We start from the raw sequence: 17530 nt of genomic DNA on the forward strand, positions 1-17530 counted from the left end.
TATTTATCAATGACACATGAAAGGTTCAAGTTGCTAACCGCGATCGAGGAGGAAAAAAATGAGAAAGCTTAAGTGTGGCTCGGACACTTCATATCATGCTCTCGGGCATTTCATCGAACACCTTGTGTGCATAAGAGGATCAGAGCCACACCCACCACCCCTTGTCAATAGAACTGGAACACCAAGTTGCTCACACACACAAGTGAAGTGCTGCAACAGTATTTATAGGGGTGGGCCTTTAGTCGCGGTTGGCCAGGCCAACCGCGACTAAAGGCCCGCCCGTCCACCAGCTGTCGACTGAGCACGTTGGGTCCAGACCTTTGGTCGCGGTTCGCCTGCAGAACCGCGACTAAAGACCCCATTAGTCGTGGTTCAAATATTTTGGAGAGTAATGGGGTGGTATGAAAGCCTCTTTTTCTACTAGTGAGGCTTTGCGTGTCGATGTATGTATGTATCTCCAATTGCAAATGGAGAACCTTGTTGCACTGGCAACTAGAGTAATATGTGAATTATCTCCAATGGAAAGAATTTGATGATGTTGTACTGGAAATTATTAAAATGGAAGTATGTTGTACTGATCATGTTGTACCAGTGTGATAAATGAAAATTGGGCAGCATTTCGGCAGTATGTTTTACTGTTGTACCAGTCTGATAAATGAAAATTGGGCAGGATCTTAAGAGTTTTGTTTACTGATTATAGGAACAACAAACTGGGACAAAATGCAATGTAATAACGACAAATACTGGCATTATCTCAAATGTAATAGTGCAGACCTGAATTCAAAAACTTCAGTGCAACAAAAGCACTTAAACTAACATGATCAACATCTGATCATACACAAAAGATGTAGCTAAATTATTGACTAGCAAATTGCAACGGGAAAAAGAACTATTCCTCTCCTCGTTTCTTCTTAGTGCCATAAATCTACCACTTGAGCCTTCCAGTAGCTGGTAGACCTCTTCAGTAGGATGCCTTGCATACAAGTCCATGGCATCTGCATCTGTAACATATTTGTCCATGGACCTCAGTGATGATTGGTCTTCAAGCCATATCACTTCAGCTCTATATTATTTTTGTCAGGACATCTGTAATATTGGCATGCCTATGCTTTCCCTCTCTATACAGCCACTCCTTCCCATCTTGTTCAAGTTCGCCACGAAAATGAAACCTCAAAGTCAGAGGATTCATGAATTAGTTCTGCAAAAAAGGCAGAAAAACAAACTTTCAGATAGCGCAGTGAGCAGCTGGTTTAATGCATAAATGTTCTTATTAAAATTGTGGTGTCATACATCAACGTTCTTATTAAATTTGGGTGTCATGCAGCTAGCCTTAATGAGAAGGTAAGTTTCAAAATATCTGTAATTTAAACATGAAAAAGTAGTTATTGCACACAACTCTTAACATATTAATCATAACAGTGTCCAATTTAATTGATAACTTACCTTGGACACAAGTGTTCTACTAGGCATCAAATAGTATGCTACAACAATCGAGACCCTTGTTTGCTACAGCCGTAGCTATCATGATAAACTGAACTGGAGGTCGATAATAGGGATGTAGGAACTGAACTGAGGATCAATCTACCATGAATGTTAACTGAATATTAACTGTAGGAACTGAACTGGATGTACGAACCAATGTTTTGCAGGAGAGCCCCAGGCCCGGATGATTACGAGCTTGCCTCGATGGTCAGCGCCGCATTCTGTCGAGCATATGCGCGGGGGGAGTAGCGAAGTCGAGCAACGCTCTCGCCTCCATCCGCCTCCGCAGCCGTCGCCCTTCGTGCTCCAGCCGCCACCGCTCAGGGATCGGCGGGAGAGAACATCGCACCAGTGAGAGAGCAAGAGAGGATGAATTGTGAGTGTGCAGATGTGTCAATTGTTTGTTGCTTTAAGATTCGTGCAGTCTCATTGGATGCTTCGGCCGCTCAAAAGTACGTTTTTTCTTTATAATGTTCGTAAAATATATTAGAGATTTCGGTCCTATAGATTTTGGTTCCGGCCCCACATTTTTAGTTCCGTATATTTACCATCGTTAGATCGGGGTGGATTGACGGTTATTAAAAATGCCAACTACACTGTAAAACTTGTATTAAAAAATATACTAGATGGTAGAGCGTTTTTAATCCAACAAAATAAATTTGTGGGAATATGTCAGCATTATAACATCAAAATATAACTTGGTAACGAACTATTGAGGATTTTTTGGGGTGGGAAGAATCCTCTTCATTTTTCTCAGGTATACTCGAATACACTAGATATAAACAAGACCTTAGAATACAAGGAGCTTTAACGGTAAAGTAGTCTTTTTGCCCTGTGTACCCTAAACTAACATTTGTTTTTTGGATATGAACTGAAAGATTTGCACCACCCACGTTCATCCACCTCATCCCGTAAAACCACCCCGTAACAAAAATCCTGTACGTGTAGGATTATTGTTTTTATGGTGTTAGAGCATCTCGAGCCGCGTTCATCAAAGCGTCCCCCAAAGGGATTTGGGGCGCGCTAGATAAAAAATCGTTCGCAGCCGCGCGCCCCAAAGGCCTTTTTTGTTCGGCACGGTCCAATACAGTGTCCGGCGCCCCGAGCCCGTCCCGCTACACAGGGGACGCTCCGGGCACATCGGCCACAACGAAAAGCGAGGCGAGACGTGGCGGGATCGATGCGTCAGCGGCTCGGACGCTCAACCGCCGCCTACATAGCGACGGTGCAGTTGCCGGGAAGGGGAACCGTCACATTGGCAACCGCGTCGATCGACGCGCGAACCGCAGGAATGGAGCGCGAACTCCCGCGGGAGAGCAAACGCTGCTCTCTTCGACTTCTGTGTCGCCGTTCATCCGCGCTCAATAAGATCCCTACGTAGGTGCTTTCGGATCTACAACCGGCCGCCATTCATCCAAACCTCACGCTGAGCGACCTCTCTCAGCTTCCGTCGGACATCGACAGTGAGGACAAGCCTCCGGGATGGCGCCAAGCAGCGGCGATGATTCCCCGCCGCCGCTGGACAGCGCGGAGGAATGGGGGCCCGTGGAGGAGAAGGCGGAGGAGGAAGGGCCTGAGGAGGCGACGGTGGCGACGGCTTGAGTGAAGGCGGAGGCGGAGGCGAAAGCCAAGGCCAAGGCCAAGGCGAAGGCGCAGCCGGCGAGCACCGTCGATGATGCGGAGGACACAAGTTCCTCCGACACGTCGACCGACACCGCCTCTTCGGAAGAGGTGACGAGCAGGAAGCGTCACCGTGAGGACGACGAGGTGGGGCCATCAAAGAAGAAGTAGTAGTTTCAAAAAATTATATGTAATTTGTTTATGTTTTTTTGAAGTTTTTATATGTAATTTGTTTATGTTGCACCGATTTAAATATTATAGTACAACAATATTAGTACATAGTTTTCTTCTACCTATTAAAATAAAAATACAGTGGTTTAAGGTTTTGGGGGCGCATTTCGGGAACGCGGCTAGGGAGCGACGTCTGCCAAACGCGGCACAAATAAAACACGTCTCCCAAACGATAACGGCACCTTTTAGGAATCGTTTTGGGGGACGCGGCTGGAGATGCTCTTAGATCTTGAAAAACAAAGAGAACCTTCAAAGGCCTATGTGATACACAAAATTAGACAATACAATTGTATCACTTAGACGCAACAATTTAGATGTTCTATCGAAAAAAAACACAATTCGAGAAGCAGCTAATTAATTAGCTAGTCGTGGTACTATATGCGCGAGCTATATTGCAAGCCTTTTTCTCACTTCAGCAAGTATCGATGGAGACCTCGCTAGCAACTCCATGAAACCTTCGGTGAGCGCAACCTTCTTGAAATTTTCGCCATCCACCACGTAGTCGATGCACTTTGTTTTAAGCTCCGGGCAGTTGTATGTCTCGGCACAGTCCAACACGCCGGCGACCGTGCCCACCGACACCTTGTCCAGCATCCGTTTTGCGCACAAAAGCTTCAGCCGGTCCAGTCCGTATTTGTCAGCGGCGTCAAGAAGAGACCGGATGGCCTTGTCATCGTCAAGTCCTGTGGGTAGGTCATCCGTGTAAATAAATCGGAGCATCGCCTTGAACGTGTCGATGTCCATGTCGGTCACCGTGATGTGCGCGTTGGCCTCTAACAACTGGCCGCAGAGCGCCGCCTCGAAAGCAGGCGAGCGGGCGGCGAGGATAGCACGGTGGGCTCGCATCGGCGGCGCCTGCCCACCGTGGCCGTCGTTCATGACGAAAGACACGTCTGTCAACGCGGCGGAGTCCAGCATGCGGCAGAGGTGGTCTGCCATGTCCGAGGGCGGCACGGGGATCGTCCTCTTCCTCGTGAGCCACGGCAGCTGAGGCACATCGGCGATGGAGCGGATGGACACGGGCTCGCCACTGCCATCGTCGTCTACGACCACGACCGCCCACATGATGCTGATGTGGCTACTCGTGGCGGCCACCAAGGCGAGATCGCTCTCGTGGATGAACCGAGGGAAGCCCCACATCGGGAACTCGCCGTCGTCGATCGGGAGGTTGAAGACGTGAACGATCCGGCGGCGCATCAGCTCGTTCTCGTTGTCGACGAAGTAGGCGGCTTCGAAGACGGCCGTGACGTTCTGGGCTTCGCTCATGAGCTCGAGGTACAGCGCCGCGAAGTCGCTGTCGTTCGGGAAGCAGGTCACCCTCCAGTCGTGCCCTCCGGCCGAGACCACGTCGGAGAAGACGGCGTAGTCGTCGGGGAGGCTGCTGGTCAACTGGTAGTCGAACTCGACGAGACCGGACATGGCCGACGTCATGGTATGATTGATCGATGATACGTACGTGCGCAGCGGCGGATTGCGTTTTTCGTTTCGGATCAGTAAAAGAGGATCGAGACTCGATATATCGCGACGGCTCCGGCTTTGGCGTCGTCGGCGCATACTAATATAGGCAACGATCAAGTACTGTCTGTATCGAAGTACTGTCCGTATCGATTACAGAGAAGTCCAAATTAGTTAGATTTAGGCACCCTTCGACCTGGAAACATTAGAGTTCTTGGGTGGGGTTCTTCTTTTTTTTTTAGGGGAAAACCTTCCGGCTAGCTTTATATTGAATCTCAAATATCGTTACATCCTTTATGAGTGCTGGTAGTAAGAAACTAGGAGGATCATTGTCTCAAAAGTGGCCAACACGATTAAAAAGATATGCCTAGCTAACTCATGAGCAGCTACATTTGCCTCTCTATTACAATATTTGAAAAGAATCTCTTTAAATCTTGAGGCCACACCACTCTACAATCATCAAAAATCACTGCTGAAGAGTGAAGAAGTCACCGAAAAAGCCTCGTTTGACATCGTCTCAATATATAACCTGAATATTGTGTAATTGTATGACAAACGTGTTCCCATCGAGATGTCTTGGACATGGTCGTTGACATTTGGGGGGCTTGGATGGTAGCTCGCGGTAGGCAACCGAGAGATGTAGTTTAGGGTTTTCTTTCTCCCCAACACACGCCATCCTTGGCTGTTCTGGGGACATGGTGGCTTCATCTCTGTAATGGACTTGGTCCTTTTTCCCCTCGATCTTAATACAAAACGCGCAGATCTCCTGCGGGTACTCGAAAAAAAAAGATGTTGGGCTACACTCAAACCATCTCTAAGAGCATACACCTCCGCGATGAATGAATTTTCTACAAAATGTACTTCCTTGCAACTTGCTAGCATAAACTTGCAATTGTAGTCTCGAGCTACCGCTCCCATGCCTCCTCTACCTTGATCCATGTCAAAAACAACATCCACATTGATCTTTATTGTACCTACCAGAGGGCGCACCCATGATTCCTTCCTGTCAACTGGTTTCTTTCTTGCTCTCCAGTAATTGGTAGCTTGGACCCCAATTGACATGGCACTTCTGTGTGTAGTAGGTTGAAGAGTTTCACTATGCATAATTTGCCTTCTTTCCCACCATGTAAACCATGCTCTAGCAAGTATATAATCTCTGCCAAACCAATTCCTCCTATCGATGCCCACTAGCTTAAGTTCAGAATCATGGGTTCCACTAACAAAGGACCTGATTGATCAGATTGTGGCACATTCGATATTGTGTGTCCAATGCAGAGCCTCTCCCAGACTTCTGCGCCCTTGACACGTGAAGACCATATGTAGAATATCCTCGCAGCCTATATTGCATATCTGGCATTGGCTAGAGGATCCAGTGTGTCTATTTGCTAAAACCCCAAGGCAGGGTATTAAGGCGTGCAAAGATCTCCATGCAAAGATTTTGATATTCGACGGAATTTGTAATTTTCATAGTTTCTTCCACACTTGAGTGCATTGAGAACTTATAATACCCATTACATCAGGGTTATGACGTCAAAATTGATAGTCCCATTCCTCGTGGTAAACCGATCGAAGATTCGTGACTTCATGTGGTGCCAAGCCACAAAATCTCGCATCCCCTTAGGAGCAATAGGTATCTCTAAAATTCTATTAGCATGGACATTCCAGAATTTTCTTGGGTGGGGTTCTTATTGTAGGGCGCATGCAGTTTTGCAACCGAATGTGAAGTGAACTCACTTTTGCAGCCACTAATAGGAAGCCACCCACGTGAAGAGGTGGGTTCGTATAAAAAGTCAATGCATTTTTTAAAATCGTATTTCAGGTTTTAGAAAATTATGAGAAAAATGATGTGTAGGTAAGTAGTGGATGTAGTAAGTGTGTACGAAATTTGAAAAGTAAATACTTCCTCTATTTTTATATGTAAGACCACTTTATATTTTAAAGTAAAACTTTGACCAATAAAATACGGGTTTGCTACAAGTTTATCGAATGATTCACTTTTGGTTGCCAGTCGAATCTCCGGCCGTTCACTTGTGAGTTGAGATCGTGTTGTGGTTTCGCGAGAACAAGTCACAAGTCACGAGCTTTTCTTGTCTGATTTTGTATGGTTGGGTTTTTTTGTCGGGTTTTCTCCATTTGACGGGTGGTTGTGGGGTTGAGCCGGTGGGTGGGCGGCAGTGACGGGAAGGAGCTCGGCGGTGCTTGATTGTGGTGGGTGGAGAGGGTGGTGGGTTGCATAGTACACGTATTAGTCGGCGGAGGCGGGTCGAGGGCGGGCAGAGGGGCGCGGTGAGTTGCTTAACACACGAATCAGTCGGTGGAGGCGGGTCGAGTGCGAGGAGAGGGGCGCGGTGAGTTGCTGGTATCGATCTATGTGGTCGTGTGGAGTTGGGTGAAGGGCTAGAGATCGACAACGAAGGTGGTTGTTTGAGCTATTTCTTCGTTGAACCGTGCCCATATGTTTCCTTGTGGCAACTATATGTGTCGTCCTCATCTGTTTTCCGGATGTCACCTGCCAATTTTGTTCCATGAACTGTTGTTCTTAGTTGCTAATCGGTGTGTAGTTCGTACTATATAGCAAAAAAAATGTGTATAGTTAGAAGCAAACCGTGGCACTGTGTATGATTGTTGTCAGCTTTCTACTGCAGCAAATCCAGCTCCGTATTTGCAGTTATGGGGATGAAATGTTTTTGGTGCGGTGTTTGAACTTTGGTGTAAGTTGTGTGCATATATGTACTGGTTGATGAAGGAACATCCGTATGGGATGAATTTTTGATTCTCTGTAAGGGGAGGTTGTTATTTGTCTGTTGATTTTGGAGGAAGTATTTGTTACCATTTCCGATGCGTTTTTTAAAAAGAGCTAAAAAAAGAGAAGTTTTATTTTGTAGCTTGCTCAGAAAAGTGGAATGAGCGCAGAGGATACGTTCAGTTTGGTCTTGGGCTATGGCTCAATTTCTTGTGGGCCAAGCTTCACGGGCCGACAAGGTCCTGATTTCCATGTCGGTAACTAAACTCGTCTCGTCTTCTTCCCAGGCTCGGACCGGATCTCATCCTTCTTTCTTCCTCCCATTCGGCCATTCCCTTCCCCGACGAGATCCTCCAAACCCTAACCCCAGCCATGGCCCCCGCCGCCGCCGCCGCGGTCAAATCCGACGACGAGGACGACTACGAGGAGTACATCCCCGTCTCCAAGCGCAGGGCCATGGAGGCCGACCGCCTCCGCCACCAGCGCCTCTCCAAGCCCGCCGCGCCCTCCTCCACCGGCTCCCCCGCCTCCCTCCCGCCACCCCCACCCCAACCGACCACCACCCCCGCGGCCGCCCCCGACGCCGCCGCGCCCTCCGCCAAGCCCAGCCTCCTCGTCACGTCCACGCAGCTCAAGCGCGCCGCCCCGGAGGTCACCGCCACGGAGCAGCTCATCCAGCAGGAGAAGGAGATGATCGAGAACCTGGCCGACCGCAAGTCGCTCATGTCCGTGCGGGAGCTCGCCAAGGGCATCACCTACACGGAGCCGCTCCGCACCGGCTGGAAGCCGCCGCTGCGCCTCCGCCGCATGCCGCGCGCCAAGGCCGACGAGCTCCGCCGCAAGTGGCACATCCTCGTCGAGGGCGACGAGATCCCGCCGCCCGCGCGCGAGTTCCGCGACCTCAGGTTCCCCGAGCCCGTCCTCCGCATGCTCCGCGAGAAGGGCATCGTGCAGCCCACGCCCATCCAGGTGCAGGGCCTTCCCGTCGTGCTATCGGGGCGTGACATGATCGGCATCGCCTTCACCGGGTCCGGGAAGACGCTGGTCTTCGTGCTGCCGCTCATCATGGTCGCGCTGCAGGAGGAGATGTTGATGCCCATTGTGCCTGGGGAGGGCCCGTTCGGGATGATCATCTGCCCGTCACGGGAGCTGGCCAAGCAGACGTATGATGTGATTGAGATGTTCCTCACTCCCCTCAAGCAGGCTGGGTTCCCAGAAATACGACCCTTGCTTTGTATTGGAGGTATAGACATGAGGACGCAACTCGAAGTCGTGAAGAAGGGTGTACATATTGTGGTTGCCACACCTGGACGGCTCAAGGATCTTCTTGCCAAGAAGAAAATGAACCTTGACAATTGCAGGTATGTATTGGATTTTTCTTCGTATTTTATACCTTTAACAGATATAGAAGATAACTGTTTTGCCAGCCTCATGTGGCCATATTTTCTTCTTAGTAGAGCCTGATCGAAAGGTTTGAATTAAAACTACAAAATAATGCCTAATTGCTAACACGGAAGGTGCAATACGATATGCTAAAGATGAGATCATAGGCTGGGTAGAAATACTATTCATGAGATAGAGACTATTCCATTGCTAATGCCAACGATTACAATAGGCATAGTTATACAGAGGTATCTCTTAACAAACATCAGCCAGATCCAAGAAATCAATCTTAATATAAACTTACCTAACTGAGTACTTGTGATCCGAGGATGGCCTGACAGGAGGCGTTTATGTAGGATTAGACTGGGTAGGGAAGATTTTAAATGAGATAAATAAAATTCATTGTTCTTCCTGTTTAATGCCAGGCATTACAGTTACAATAGACTTGTACATAGATGGTTCTCCTAACAAACATAGGACAGATCAATCTAAATGTAAACTTGCCTAATTCATAGATCGAACTGATAATCCTTGTCATTGGAAAGTAATCAAACTACTCCCTCTGTTCCAGATTTTGATGTATCTGTACAAAAAATATGTCTAGATATGTTCAAATCAGTGACAACTAATATGGAACAGAGGGAGTATTTAGGGAATTAGAAAAATTGGCAGGGCAGAATAATACTGATCTTAGATGCGGACCCATTGCTAGTTTTCTACAGTACAAAGGGATATGATTACTTGCATGAACAATGTGTGTGAATGGTAATTTGTGCATGCATGAATATGTCATAATGTGGATGCATCATTCTCGTCCATTTTGTACTCAAATCATCAAAAGCAATTGTTGTCCAAGGGCTGCGCATTATAAGCAATTACTATTTGGTCCACAATCTGTTATTTGGAAGTTGTAACATAGCCTTTTTTCCCAATAAGTTAGCAACTTCTAGCAGAACCTAGGACTGATACATTGAAAAGGTGTATGGTTTGATGTGTTTCTGACTTCCTGTTTCTGTTACTTCCCTGACTTCTATACTGCAGTTATATGTCCTGGTATCAATTTGGTAGTTGAGATCTTTGAGTATTTTTAGTAGCTATCAACTTATCATCAATTTCATTTCATAGCTAAACCCTTGCAATGATGACTTTAATTTGCTAACTTTAAGTACTAAAACCTTCGTTTGTAAATAAGTGACTCGACTTTGTCTAGATATGATCGTATCTACACACTGAAATGCGGAGGTACGAATAACTGAGTCACCTATTTCCGAACGGATGGAGTATTTTTGTATGTAAGGCCGGAAGGGGCGTCGCTCCAATGAAGGCCTAATGAGTGAATATAAACTGGTTTGCATGAAATGTTTTGAATTTAACATGTTATGTGTTCATCTGTCACCACATATCCACATTGATATTGCATTTTGGGATAAGTATGTTATTCGTTTTTTTCCAACAAGAATGCTTGTATAATTTGCTAACACATACTCCTTACCTATTAATTTTAACTCAAACCGTCCGCAGTCCTCATTTCCCTTGTAAAATTCTCATGGACGTTGTGGTATTTAATGAATGTTCAAAGTTCAGTAATCATGAACCAAATTTAGTGGATTAGGGCTGTCAATCCTCCATACTAAATATGTGAGCTTTTGCTATAATGTTTCACTGCCCAAAGAATATAAGATCTGCCCCCACGACCCAGTAGCTTTAGTGGGTACTCCCTACTTCCGAAGTTAGGATGCCTATAGTTTTCACTTTTCAGTCAAAGTCAAACGTTTTAAAGTTTGAGCAACTATGTACAGAAAAATATCAACATCTAAAATTTCAAATGCACATAATATGGAAATATATTTCATGATGGTTTTAAAAATATTAATTTTGGGATTATAAATGTTGACACTTTTTTCTATATAGTTGGTCAAACTTTAAGAAGTTTGACTTTATCCAAATATTATAGGCATCCTTTTTTGGGATAGAGGGAGTATTATATTGTTTTGTATTGTGAACTATTCAGACTTCTCTGCATAATTACTAAGCATGTCCTGTTCTTTATATTTACTAAGTACTCCCTCCGTCCCAAAATGTATGGCATCTAAGGATTAGTCAACAGTCAACGTTTCTTTAAGTTTGACCCAGCTTATACACAAAAATATAAACATTTACAATACTGAATCAACATGAATAGATTCACCATAAAATATATTTTCTTACTATATTGTAGATGTAAATATATTTTTCTAAATATTTGGTCAAAGTTAGTAAAGTTTGACTTTTGACCAGTCCTTAGACGCCTTACATTTTGGGACGGAGGGAGTACCTTCTATAAGTTTAGCTAATACACATACTTGTTGGTTTTAATTTTAAAACCGTCCTCAGTCCCAAACCATCTCATAAAACTCTCAGGAACATGTATCAGTATAGTTATATTTAAATAATATTCAAAATTGAGTTGTGTTGAACCAAATGTGGGTGCTTAGGGCTGTCAATCCTAGATGCTCCATTTGTGAGCTTATTATACTATGAAGTGTCATTGTCCAAAGACTGCAAAATGTGACCCTGTTACTTGGGAGATAACAGCTTGTTTTTCTAATGTAAATGCTTTAATCTGTACCATATGGTTCTATATTGGACTATTTAAACTTATAAAACCTCTACAGTATCTTTAGAAAGTACAGCAGACAGTTTTCAAGTTTCTTAATAGCTTTCTCAATTTGCGCAGGTATTTAACCTTGGATGAAGCTGATAGGCTTGTTGATCTGGGATTTGAGGATGACATTCGGGAGGTTTTCGACCATTTCAAGGCACAAAGGCAGACCCTTCTTTTCTCTGCCACTATGCCCAAGAAGATTCAGAACTTCGCAAAGAGTGCCCTTGTGATGCCAGTTATTGTCAATGTTGGAAGAGCTGGAGCAGCAAATCTTGATGTCATCCAAGAAGTTGAGTATGTCAAGGAAGATGCCAGAATTATATACCTCCTTGAATGCCTTCAAAAGACTCCGCCTCCTGTTCTTATATTTTGTGAAAACAAAGTTGATGTCGACTACATCCACGAGTATCTTCTTCTGAAGGGTGTGGAAGCTGTTGCAATCCACGGAGGAAAAGATCAGGAGGAAAGACAGAATGCGATTGAGTTCTTCAAGAATGGAACGAAGGATGTTTTGGTAGCTACTGATGTTGCTTCAAAGGGCCTTGATTTCCCTGATATCCAGCATGTGATCAACTACGATATGCCTGCTGAAATAGAGAACTACGTCCACAGGATTGGTCGAACCGGTCGATGTGGAAAAACTGGCATAGCAACGACGTTCATCAACAAGAACCAGACAGAGACCACGCTTCTTGACCTTAAGCACTTGCTCAAGGAAGCGAAGCAAAGAATACCACCAGTGCTTGCTGAGCTTGTTGACCCGCTGGAGGACGCGGAAGCTATCGCCAAGGAGAGTGGCGTCAAGGGATGTGCATTCTGCGGTGGTCTTGGGCATCGTCTTGCTGACTGTCCGAAGCTGGAGCACCAGAAGTCCGTGGCGATTGCTGGCTCCAGAAGAGATTACTATGGCGGTGGAGGTTACAGAGGAGAAATATGACCACATCATATTTCTCTGTATGCTGGAGATATATCATACGATCTGAAGTTGTCTGCCAAGTTGATTCTCGTCCTTCAAAGAATTGTCAGCAACCTTCTGGTGCTCGTCATCACATTATTATCCAAGTGCTGATGGATTGTTGTAATATATTCTCTGCATATTAAAGCTGCCCTGTTGTAAAATGTAACATTGAGTGGCAGTCAGTATGTTGATTCGTGAGCAGTAGTACCATTCTGGATATTTTCACCTGTACCATCGGAGATCAATCTGTCAGCGATAGATGTGAAATTGTAACAGTTACGTAACCTCTGCTGTAATGCTTAGCCACGAAGAACAGTGTAGTACATGCATGAACGGGCCTAGTGACGATGAGAGCTGGTGTTGTTTAATTCTTCGCTGGTATATCAAGTACCTAAACTGTGCTGCTGCTGCCTGCTGGAGAAGCAAAATCCCACTGGGGCAGCAACTGTGGGACACTGGTAGGTATAAAATACTACTGGTCAGGTCCACCAGGGATGGACATACATGTGCAAGTACCTGGTTGCAGGGTTCATTTATGCAACTCCTACAATGTGACGATCAAGCTACAGGACATGTACAACGGCATGGATATTTGATAGGGGAATATTGCCATGCTGATTGCCTTATCTATTTTCCCTTCGGCCCCATTTTCATGTTTTCCTGCTCTTCCTCCAATTGCCATGTGAACTGAACTAATTCCTTGTAGTGTTTTTGCGTGACTACGAAATAATGAAGCGAGTTTGATGCGTGACAAACGGGTTTAGGTGCGATGCCAAAGCATCAAATTAAGGGTTCCTCTTTTTGAAACAAAGGTAAGGTTTCCTTCGATTCATAGGATAGTAAAAGTGTAGGATTGAGAAACACATTCCATGTCAAATTCAATCCTATCAGAAAAGTAATTCTCTTTGATTGTGGCGTGAAATATTTTTCATGAGGCATAAGCTAGTGTGACCTCCTATAAATTTACACTACATGATTCCTTCCTATGATTTTTTTCTTTTTTGTGAATCTATGAAATGATTTCCTATGGGATAGGATCGGCTTCTGAAGTAAAATTTTCATAGGATCTCAATTGTATACAAATCCTTTGAAAATCCCATCCTATAAATCTAAGGAGCCTAAGAGATAGTGGAGCCGTTTGATCCAGACCCGATTATTTCCTACATATCTATTGTATAGAGCAGAACAGAGATATTTTGCAGGTTTGCAAGATCACGAAATGTAGGTGTTCAGAATAGTACATGGCATGTCTCTCTCCCAGTACCAAGGAAAAGAGAGAAGTGTGGGTACATTAGTACTTCTGTACCTGGTGACAATTTCCCAGGCTTTGCGTCTCCAGCATACACAGTGATGCGTCAGCCTCGCTATTAATCGCAATGGGACAAAAGCTATGCAACGAAGCCAGCTCTAGCAACAGAAGCTGCTGATAAGCAGTTCAGGCTCCAGAAGGAGGACATGCATTGCTGCTGCTAACCGACAGTAGCCATCGTTTTCCATGCTTTCCGTTGGACAAATCATGTTGGTTCCCTATGAACAGTTTTAGAGCTTCAGATAGATTCAAGACCACAAAAGAAAATATATTTAACCAACAAATAATTTTTTTGGCTATGTAAATTTCCAGGATCATACATGAGCTGAGCATTTGGATTCTCCGATACCCTATTGATCTCAATTACTATGAAATTGTCCATTGATTTTCTTACACAAAAACTGAGTACAACGTGAACTTATGCAAAGCAGCAAGCGCGCGCACACACAACACACAGTGCTTAATAGTGACTGGAATGGCCGAGCTTCGACAATGACAGTTAAGAAAATTATTTAGTGTGTTTATAGAAGAAGAAGAATAAATTGCACAAAACCACAAATTTTGAGGCTATAGGCACTGGGAATCACCAGGGGTTTTTCGTTACAAAACCAACACTTTGGGGTTCTCGAGTTTGCTGATACCGCCCTAAATACATGGCCTATCGTTCTAGTAATGAATCCTAAAGTGATGGTTTTGCTACAACTATAAGCAGCTTTTTTTTGAACCACCTAAAAGGGACTTAAAGCCTCCAAAGTAGTGGTTTTACAGGATTTTTTATTCTAAAGTGGCTGTTCCATGTACCCAAAATACCGGTTTTGTGCAATTTACTGGAAAATGTATATCCTCCATCTATGATGTATCAATGCGTGATGTTTTTGACACACTCCTAGTCTCCAAAACTTAACTCCGGGCACTATTTTGAATATGAATCATGTGAATGAAAAACCGAACTACTAGATTTTTTTTGTAATATCCTTTGCTCCTTTTGCCCCTTAATATAAGATGTTATTACGACCACACATCCTATATTATGGGACTGAAGGAGCACTCTCTAATTCTGTCAAAAGATGAAATCACTTGTTTGGTAAGGAAAACATTAGATCAAGTAATGAGAGGGCAACAAAATCAACAGATGAAAAAGATGAAAGCAACTGTTTCAAAAGCAAAGCCATACATCCGATAAAGCTCAAGTTGATGGGATCACCGAACAAATCACCGTCCTTTGTGACATGGGCCTTGCACGGCCGGGAAATGAGCAAGCTAAAGCTTTTCAATTAAATGAAGCATAGCTCAGCACGTACCTAGGTGATGGCATCAACAGTGGACTGTGGAGACAATGTGGCAGAACGAAGGCCCCTAGCAATGCACGGCTCATTTCTTTTGTAGAAGGTAGAAAACCGAAAAGTATCTTTAGCACATGAGCACCAGTGCTCCTGATGCTATAAAGTCATATTATTTGAATTTAAAAAAAAAATTGAAATTAAATACCTACATACATATAAACATTCCGAAGATACGATAGAAATTTCGGAGAAAAATATGTTATATTTTGAGCTATATAAAAAAGACAAATTTCTGACAAATATACGTCCCTATACGTAGCTACAAATTTGTTTTTTTCCTGTAGCTCAAAATACAATGCAACTTCCACCAAAACTTCTCACGAGTATTCGGAACATATATATGTATTCATAGAATAAATGTGATGATTTTTTGAAATATAGATATATAATTTTTTTAATATTTAAAAAACAGAGAGCACTGGTGCTCATGTGCACCAAATTCTCACTCGTAGAAAACCATTTATTTGCTTCCGGTTAAAAAGGGAGCATGTGTAAGGTCTTGGTCACACATTGTTGTACTACACACATCATTGGGCTAGTCCTCTTGTAAGGATGATGAACTTGACAAGGCATGCAGATGGAAGTAGATCTCACTCCATCTCTCTTTCTTTTTTCTTGTTAGTGTTGAATTCTATGGAGATTTGAAGTTGCACCTTTTTGTTTATACCGAAAAGACTTGTGAATGTATTCATAAGTTCGTCCTGAGCGAAGAAAAAATAAGTACAATTCATGTGGGCGACCGAGTTTTATTTAGGGAAATCATCAGCAAATCCCATGGGCGAACTGAGAATGAGGCTTGCTTCGGTGTCCCCCCCCCCCCCACACACACACACCACCACCACCAAAACTTGAAGGGGTAAGTTTTTCCCGGTGCCTTCTTCTTTTAGCCCGCAAAAACCCCATATCAAGTCCTATGTACCCTCGTATAGATATACTAGGTGTATTTAATGTTCCTACAAGCCGATGTGGCTAACGAAATATTTTACCCAAGGACATTTCGGTTTTCAGCGTACACCGTTGTCTGTGTGTCTGACTACTGAATAGTATAGACTTAAACGGACCATGCGGGCTGCTCTAGGCCTTGTACTTATCTCTTTTTATTCACTTTTAATCAATGTGCTCCTTGTTACGAAGAGATATGAAGAGATCCTCGCTGTTTATGTGTTTCATTTCACCAAAGTTTAAAGGAGAGGGAACACCGAAGCAAAGTTTGAAGGAGGTGGTTCATTGGCACTTCGAACCATTCTGTAGTAGATACCACTGACGATAATCACAAGGCACAGCAACAGCAGTGAGCCACAATGCTCTTTCCATTTTATGCCATGCATGCGCAAGTTTCTCTCTCTTGAAATTTGAAATTTGAAATTGCACAAAAAATTTCCAAACTATTTTTGTCCCATTCTATTTGTTAGTTTCTGGTGACTTGCAAGAAATCAAATCAAAATATGTATATAAAAAAGAGAAAGTCAAAAAGTGTGAGGGTGCGCAGAGCGCACATGCTCTCTCACACTTTTCCCTTGTATAATTTGTTAATCGGCTCCCAAATCCCAACCTCTTTTTCTTTAAAACATTAAGTACCATTTGCCTAACTTTATACATACATTTTGTTAGAACCTAAAAAATACATGTTGCTCCGGCATTTTACAAAGAAGAATATGGCAGGTAACTTAAGAACTTGGCACCTTTGTAAGGGCTGTTTTTTGGGTAATGGAATTTGGTTGAGAATACTCTCTTCCTAGAAAAACATGTGAAAACCCAATACACGCCGAGAAGCTCCTAATTTTTCTTTGGCCCTAACCTAATACAAGATCTCGAGTAATGAGTTCTGAATGCATGATTTCCCTTGCAGTCGTGTAAGCGTCACCATGATAGGGAGCTTCACAAAAGGAGCGGTATTATGTTTAGGTGCCATTACACTTTAAGGATTCGAAACATATCAAGACTGCCTTGTGTTATATAGCTTCGATACAAATTGATGAAATAACTTGGATTGGTCAAATCAAGGTGTCATGTCACGGTGAGAATTATCGGCATCCGTAGAAATGCCGTGAACTCTCTCTTCTTCCACATCTCCTAGGATGTATGGAACACCACCAGAGAGACTTCAATAATGTTTGCCACCTTACCTCGATCATCGTCTCATGGTAAAACGACGTGAGAAATTGGGGCATCGCGGGCTCCAAACATTTGAGGGATATTTTGTCATCAGAGTATAATTAATTCCTTACACCTGGCTTTGTTTCCTATTTATGTGATTTCTTCTTAATCAATGAGATGAGGCCAATCTCTTGCGTCCGTTAAAAACAAAGAAATTGGAGGCATGGCATCAAAATATAACTGGAGTCAATGTTTACCGATCGGT

The 17530-nt window shown here is 43.9% G+C and overlaps 2 protein-coding genes across 2 annotated transcripts; one reads left to right on the forward strand and one right to left on the reverse strand.

Annotated features, from left to right (window-relative positions):
• Nucleotides 1-3720: 3720 nt before the first annotated feature.
• LOC124689220 (BTB/POZ and MATH domain-containing protein 1-like) lies at nucleotides 3721-4764 on the reverse strand. The gene is made up of 2 exons (XM_047222776.1): nucleotides 4352-4764; nucleotides 3721-4303 (listed from the first exon to the last, which is right to left on the reverse strand). The coding sequence occupies exons 1-2, from the start codon at nucleotides 4762-4764 to the stop codon at nucleotides 3721-3723; spliced, it is 996 nt and encodes a 331-aa protein (XP_047078732.1).
• A 3103-nt stretch (nucleotides 4765-7867) lies between these two features.
• LOC124691284 (DEAD-box ATP-dependent RNA helicase 35A-like) lies at nucleotides 7868-12735 on the forward strand. Its single transcript, XM_047224560.1, has 2 exons — nucleotides 7868-8892; nucleotides 11631-12735. Exons 1-2 carry the CDS (start codon nucleotides 7904-7906, stop codon nucleotides 12493-12495), a joined length of 1854 nt encoding a protein of 617 aa, XP_047080516.1. The 5' UTR covers nucleotides 7868-7903; the 3' UTR covers nucleotides 12496-12735.
• Nucleotides 12736-17530: the final 4795 nt, after the last annotated feature.

The sequence above is a fragment of the Lolium rigidum genome, chromosome 2, assembly GCF_022539505.1.
Source record: "Lolium rigidum isolate FL_2022 chromosome 2, APGP_CSIRO_Lrig_0.1, whole genome shotgun sequence".
Lineage (NCBI taxonomy): Eukaryota > Viridiplantae > Streptophyta > Magnoliopsida > Poales > Poaceae > Lolium > Lolium rigidum.

Excerpts from the sequence above, each read along its gene's own strand:
- LOC124691284 (XM_047224560.1), top strand. The coding sequence starts at position 7,904 with ATGGCCCCCGCCGCCGCCGCCGCGGTCAAATCCGACGACGAGGACGAC. Across the intron at positions 8,893-11,630 it reads ATGAACCTTGACAATTGCAG|GTATTTAACCTTGGATGAAG; the intron begins GTATGTATTGGA and ends CAATTTGCGCAG.
- LOC124689220 (XM_047222776.1), bottom strand. The coding sequence starts at position 4,764 with ATGACGTCGGCCATGTCCGGTCTCGTCGAGTTCGACTACCAGTTGACC. Across the intron at positions 4,304-4,351 it reads GATGGCAGTGGCGAGCCCGT|GAAGAGGACGATCCCCGTGC; the intron begins GTCCATCCGCTC and ends GTGGCTCACGAG.